At 38.3% G+C, this 7,277-nt stretch overlaps 1 protein-coding gene across 1 annotated transcript; it reads left to right on the forward strand.

Annotated features, from left to right (window-relative positions):
- The first annotated feature begins 4,914 nt into the window (after nucleotides 1–4,914).
- OR5BE5 (olfactory receptor family 5 subfamily BE member 5) lies at nucleotides 4,915–5,853 on the forward strand. Its single transcript, XM_002693734.2, has one exon. The coding sequence runs from the start codon at nucleotides 4,915–4,917 to the stop codon at nucleotides 5,851–5,853; it is 939 nt and encodes a 312-aa protein (XP_002693780.2).
- The last annotated feature ends 1,424 nt before the right edge of the window (nucleotides 5,854–7,277 follow it).

Consider the following 7,277-nt stretch of genomic DNA (forward strand, 5'->3'; position numbering starts at 1 on the left):
GGCATTGTGGTCATCTTTGATAGTAGGAGACCCTCAAGTCAGTGCAATCAATTTGTGTTCCTAAGATTTGAGGTTTCTTTGGCCTTCCCAGGTGGTGGTAGTGTGAAGAACTTGCCTGCCAATGCAGGAGATGTAAGAGACATGGGTTCAATTCCTGGGTCATGAAGATCCCGTGGAAGAGGGCATGGCAACCCACTCTCATATTCTTGCTTGGTTTATCCCATGAACAGAGGGGGCTGGAGGGATACAATCAATAGGGTTGCAAAGAGTTGGACACAACTGAAGTGACTTGGCATGCACACAAGCATAGTACCACTATGGCTCTTTTTCTGGTGGCTCAGAGGTCAAGAATCCACCTGCAATGCAGGAGACATGTGTTCACTGGATCAGGAAGATCCCTCAGAAAAGTAAATGACAATCCACTCCAGTATTCTTGCCTAGGAAATCCCATGGAGGGCTACAGTCCATGGGGCCACAAAGAGTCGCACATGGCTAGTGGCTGAACAACAACTACCACAACAGAAACACGTGGTCATCAAAAAACGGAACTTAGCATGCTTTAAAACACACACACACACACACACACACACACATATAATTAGGCCATGTAAATCATAATTATAAACACCATGGAGTTCATTTTTAATAATTTGGTTTTCCCTCCTTGTTGTTGTTTAGTTATTAAGTCATGTCCAACTCTTTTGTGACCCCATGGACTGTAGCCCACCAGGCTCCTCTGTCTGTGAGATTTCTCAGGCAAGAATACTGGAGTGGGCTGCCATTTCCTTCCCCAGAAGATCTTCCTGACCCAAGGATCGAACCCACTTCTCCTGTATTGCAGGCAGATTTTTTTTCCACTGAATCACCAGGGAAGCACTTTCCCATGTAGAGCCTCCTATTAGTTAGAACATATACATATATGTTCTATATATATGTATATAGAACATATACAACATATACAACATATACAAGAACATATACAACAATTTTCCCTTAGAAAAAAGCCAAATCCATGAACTGCTGTAATTTGGAAACATAGTGCTGAGACCTTACTTCTCCCATGCCTCTTGTTAGCCGTTTTGATGAAACTCAGTATTGACAGAATCCCCGGTGATCACATCCTCCAAAGGCCCAGAGCCAAATATAAACACAGGTCAGGAAACTAAGAGAGAGGAACAGACTTCCTTTTGGCACCAGGTAGGTGTTGCATTTATGTGTTCTAACAAAGGAATTATAAATGCCTTTCCACGTATCAAAAACACCAACTCTCAGTACATGCTGTGAATGGAAGGGGAAGAAAAATCACCTGCCTCAAATCTATTCTCATCATTGGAAATAGAACTGTCTCAATACAAGTCAACTAACTCTCTTGAAAGAATCAGTGGGCTTAGTCCATATTTCCTCAAGTAGCTGTGCTTAAAATTTCACATAACTATATAAATTAAAACAAATAATATATTCAAAGAAATTCTTTAAGAACTAAAACGAATTCTTGCAAACTGTTGAATTTTGTTAAATCTGAGGGAAAGAACAGTCATTTATTACCAAAGCTAATCTTGAAACTCAAAGATTAATTTATTTTATATACCTGAATTTATAGCAAAAGAAAAGTGCTGTTATGAGGCAGTATAGAGGAAAATTGCTATTTGTTAAGTGATCCTTGGTGACTCAGACAGTAAAGAACTTGCCTGTAATGTGGGAGACTTGTGTTTGATCTGTGGGTCAGAAAGATTGCCTGCAGAAGGGGATTCCACTCCAGTACTGTTGTCTGGAGAATTTCATGGACAGAAGAACCTGGCGGTCTATAGTCCATGGGGTTGGAAAGAGTCAGACATGACTGAGAAATTGACACTCAAGCAAAAAAGAAATATGAAATCAATGAAATAAGAAACTCATCATTAAAGAAAGTTAGTCAATGCAAAGTTAACAAAACGAAACCCAAAACAGCAAAGATCCAAAAAGTGACTTTAGCCAAAAGCTGTTTGTCCTGTGTATCAACAGATAGTCTTATCTCTATTTTCCCTATTAGTTTTACTTTGAATATAAAGCAACCTTTAAGAGGTACCTATGGTATACAACATGGCTTTCACATGTTTTCTTATTTAATTCCCATAACTACATCTGAGGAAGGGCTTTATGTGAAGCTAAGAGACATGAAACCACAGCTTAAGGTGGTAAAAAGTGTCTAGTCATTCTTTTTTACATCTTGTGCTTTGGTAACATGGACATAATCAAAGGTATTTTGTAACATGGTTTGCAGTATTTGAATTGTTATTAATAGCTTACATCAGATCAGATCAGATCAGATCAGTCACTCAGTCATGTCCGACTCTTTGGACCCCATGAATCGCAGCATACCAGGCCTCCCTGTCCATCCCCAACTCCCAGAGTTCACTCAGACTCACATCCATCGAGTCAGTGATGCCATCCAGCCATCTCATCCTCCATTGTCCCCTTCTCCTCCTGCCCCCAATCCCTCCCAGCATCAGAGTCTTTTCCAATGAGTCAACTCTTCGCATGAGGTGGCCAAAGTACTGGAGTTTCAGCTTTAGCATCATTCCTTCCAAAGAAATGCCAGGGCTGATCTCCTTCAGAATGGACTGGTTGGAATCTCAATAATTTTATTAAATAGCTTACTTTACACCACATTGATAATAAGGCATAGAGATCCAAACTCATTCATTCTTCATTCAATACCAGGAAGTATTATTTCCAAAGCATGGATTTTTGGAACATAATATTCATTAATTTTTAGTGAAAATATATTCAACTGTTAATTGGATGTGAAACACGTTCAACATGTTCTATATTTATTTATTTTTTGGCACTCACAAAACATAGTCATATACTATGCACTACTAAAAGTTCTGCAGTAAAGAAAACCTTCCTTAAAAATTGTTTAATCAAGTATTTCCCCAATATATTAAATATCAAAACCTTGATTTTTAAAATTTATTTATTTTTAATTAAAGGATAATTGCTTTACAAGAACCTTGACTTTTATGTACTTTGAGTTATATGATAAAAACCTAAAAGAACATAATGATCTAACTATTCCTGGATAATTATACCTGAGTGAAAATTCACTCCAGTGTTCTTGCCTGGAGAATCCCAGGGACTGCAGAGCCTGGTGGGCTGCCATCTATGGGGTCACACAGAGTCGGACATGACTGAAGTGACTTAGCAGCAGCAGCAAAAATTCAGATATGGGATGAAATATGACAAAAGCATATGCATTATACTTGAAATTAGATTTGAGACTTTTTGACTGCCAGGATTAAAAAATATTGAAAGTTTTCTATCTTAATTTAAAAATCTGATATGGACTAATTCAAGCCATTGGATAATAAAATGGGAAATCAGGATGAAATAATAAATATCTATTGAAGGAGCAAAGAATGACTTCCTGCAGTGAGTGAGTTTTAACAATTAAGGTATGTTAGGATAGACAGTTTTTATATTTGTTACTTTCTATATTCTAGATGCCCATAATTGTCATTTTCCATTTTTATGGATAATCATTAATTTTATTAGGTGATATTATATACATGCATATATATATATGCATATATATTCTATTCATTTGTTATTTTTATTGCTCAACATATGTTTTTTGTCTAAGTGGAAAAGTTGTTATAGAGAATAATTTTGCTAGATGTCCCAATAATTTATCTGTTAAATACTGATTTTTTTTTTTTTTTTTGCTCTTTGTTAACAAATGTACTTTCTTTAAATATGAGATTCTTGTCTATGTCTGGAATTTGGACTATACTGTTATCCAGGATCTATCTCCTGAATTTTCTTTTTTAAATATAGGTCTCTTCATGAGGAATTTAATTTCTCTAGCGGTTCTTGTATGGTGGATAATGCCAGGTTACATGCACTGGTGACACACTGTACCAAATAAAGTTTTATATCTGGTAAACTTTTCATACTAAAAAGAATTAGATTATTATACATTCAGATCAGATCAGATCAGTTGCTCAGTCGTGTCCGACTCTTTGGACCCCATGAATTGCAGCATGCCAGGCCTCCCTGTCGATCACCAACTCCTGGAGTTCACTCAGACTCATGTCCATCGAGTCAGTGATGCTATCCAGCCATCTCATCCTCTGTTGTCCCCTTCTCCTCCTGCCCCCAATCCCTCCCAGCATCAGAGTCTTTTCCAATGAGTCAACTCTTCGCATAGGTGGCCAAAGTACTGGAGTTTCAGCTTTAGCATTATTCCTTCCAAAGAAATCCCAGGGCTGATCTTTAGAATGGACTGGTTGGCTCTCCTTGCAGTCCAAGGGACTCTCAAGAGTCTTCTCCAACACCACAGTTCAAAAGCATCAATTCTTCGGCACTCAGCCTTCTTCACAGTCCAACTCTCACATCCATGCATGACCACAGGAAAAACCATAGCCTTGACTAGACGAACCTTTGTTGGCAAAGTAACGCCTCTGCTTTTGAATATGCTATCTAGGTTGGTCATAACTTTCCTTCCAAGGAGTAAGCGTCTTTTAATTTCATGGCTGCAGTCAACATCTGCAGTTATACATTACTATTATTATTATTAAGGCTTCCCTGGTTGCTCAGGCAGTAAATAATCTGCCTACAATGCAGGAGACCCAGGTCCCATCCCTGGGTCAGGAGGATCCTCTGGAGAAAGCAGTGTCAACACAGTCCAGTATTGCTGCTTGCAGAACTCCCTGAACAGAGGAGCCTGGCAGGTTTACAGTTCATGGGTCCACAAAGAGCTGAACAAGACTGACTACCTAGCACTTCACTTTCACTTTCAGCTTATTATTATTAACTAAAACCATGCAGTTTTCTAAAGCTACTAGCAGATGGAATTCATATATTCAAGTTATTCTTTGCTTATTTTCTTTCTTCTCTTACCCTCTGCAGATCCGTCTTAGAGGAGTCACATACATGGCTGACAGCAATGTCAGTGGGATAACTGAATTCATCCTCCTGGGGCTGACTGATAACCCGGAACTGAATACAGTCCTATTTGTGGTGTTTCTCTTAATCTATCTCATTACTGTCCTGGGCAATGTCTGGATCATCACCATCACCCTGGTTAGTGATCAGCTCCACTCTCCCAAGTACTTTTTCCTTATCCAGTTGGCTTTCCTGGATTTCTGCTATTCCTCAGTCTTCATTCCTAAGCTGTTGGTGAACTACGTAGTAGGACAGAAAGTTATCTCCTACAGTGGTTGCCTCCTGCAATACTCCTTTGTCAGCTTGTTCCTGACCACGGAATGCTTCCTCTTGGCTGCCATGGCCTATGATCGGTACCTTGCCATCTGCCGCCCTCTTCACTATAAAGGTCTCATGACACCCACCTTCTGCATCCACCTGGTCACTGCCTCCTATCTACTTGGCTGTGCCAACTCACTCACCCACCTGTCTGGTTTGCTCAGTCTGTCCTTCTGTGGACACAATGTCATTAACCACTATTTCTGTGATATCCCACTGCTTTTCCAACTTGCCTGTTCTGACACCCATTACAGTGAGGCTTTATTTACCATCCTCTCTGGAGCCACATCAGTGGCTACCTTTCTGATGGTGGTTAGTTCTTATCTGGGAATCCTTCTCACAGTCCTGAAGACACGGTCTTTGAGAAGCAGATACAAAGCCTTCTCCACATGTGCCTCCCACCTAACGATAGTGAGTGTCTTCTATGGAACAATGATTTTTACTTATTTGGGGACCAGCTCTAGCTACCCAGACGAGAAAGCCAAAATCTTGTCTGTGTTCTATACCCTTTTGCTGCCAATACTAAATCTTCTGATATACAGCATAAGGAACACAGAAGCCAAAGAAGCAATGAAAAGAATTATCATGAGAAAAATATTTGCTCAGTGACTATGATTTTCAAGCAGCAACTTTTAACAATAGTAGTTGATGCTACATATGGATACATTATTAAATATGTGAGAGAATTTTGGAGAAAAGAAGGATGATATTTTAAATTTAGCATATGCACAAAGATACTTTTCATTGGCGTTTGGAAATAGATGCCCAAACATTATATCACATTTTATGTGTGTGCATATACATTCATACATATGCAATACTTTCTGTCACGAAGGAAGAAACCTTTTCTTTTACTTTCTTAGGTTTATTAATTAAAGGACTGTGGATTAAATTGACAAAAGGTAGATTAATGGGAGAATAGATGAAGTTTATTCATATGAACATCAGGAAGTTCATGGTTCACATATTGCTGAAGCCTGGCTTGAAGAATTTTGAGCATTACTTTACTAGCGTGTGAGATGAGTGCAATTGTGCGGTAGTTTGAGCATTCTTTAGCATTGCCTTTCTTTGGGGTTGGAATGAAAACTGACCTTTTCCAGTCCTGTGGCCACTGCTGAATTTTCCAAATTTGCTGGCATTTGAGTGCAGCACTTTCACAGCATCAATAATTCAATAATGTGACAATATAGGAAAGGAAGAGTGAGAAATGGCTTCTGTGAGAAAAACAAATGGGCTTATAAGGGAAGAGATGGGAGATAAGAAATCTTGGGGCATCATTTATTTAAGATAGAGGCAGGTGGCCTTCTCTGTCTTTTCCTGGAAGACAAAGAAGCCCCAAAGAGAGGTGGTTTATGGCAGCCTCACTCTCAGAAGTTCTGCCTTCAGTCAGATAAAGGAATCTCTGAGAAGTCTCTCTACATTGAATCCAAAGTATCTCCAGTATACAATAATTTTATACCACTGTACACTTTGGATTCCTTCAATTCCAAAATTATTATTTTGAATCTCTTCTAACTTCTTATGTAAGAAACTGACACCATCTTCTACAGGTTGTTTAGTTATAAAATATGATTTTCAGTTTTGATTGAATAATAATGAACCAGATGATAATAACACAAACACCCACACATACATGCTTCTATACAAAGCACTTCCCCCCCAAAATCAGTTACAGACAGTGGTCTCAATTTTCCTTCTTTTTTAAACTCTATAGGAACTAATCCATTTTGTAGTTGAGGAAACAAAGGATCAATGGAGTTAAAAGCTTGATAAATAGAGAACACAGGTATACCTGTGGCGGATTCATTTCGATATTTGGCAAAACTAATACAATATTATAAAGTTTAAAAATAAAATAAAATTTAAAAAAAAATGAACTATCATCTGAGGATCCAAATGTTAAAACCCCTAGTTACTGTTTCTAAGTTAACTGGAACAAATAAACAAGAAGGAAAGATTAAAAAAAAAAAAGCTTGATCAAGATCAAAAAAATCAAGATTTCAGAAGTAGAATTCAAGCACGCATATGTTCAT

This window comes from Bos taurus, chromosome 15 (assembly GCF_002263795.3).
Source record: "Bos taurus isolate L1 Dominette 01449 registration number 42190680 breed Hereford chromosome 15, ARS-UCD2.0, whole genome shotgun sequence".
Lineage (NCBI taxonomy): Eukaryota > Metazoa > Chordata > Mammalia > Artiodactyla > Bovidae > Bos > Bos taurus.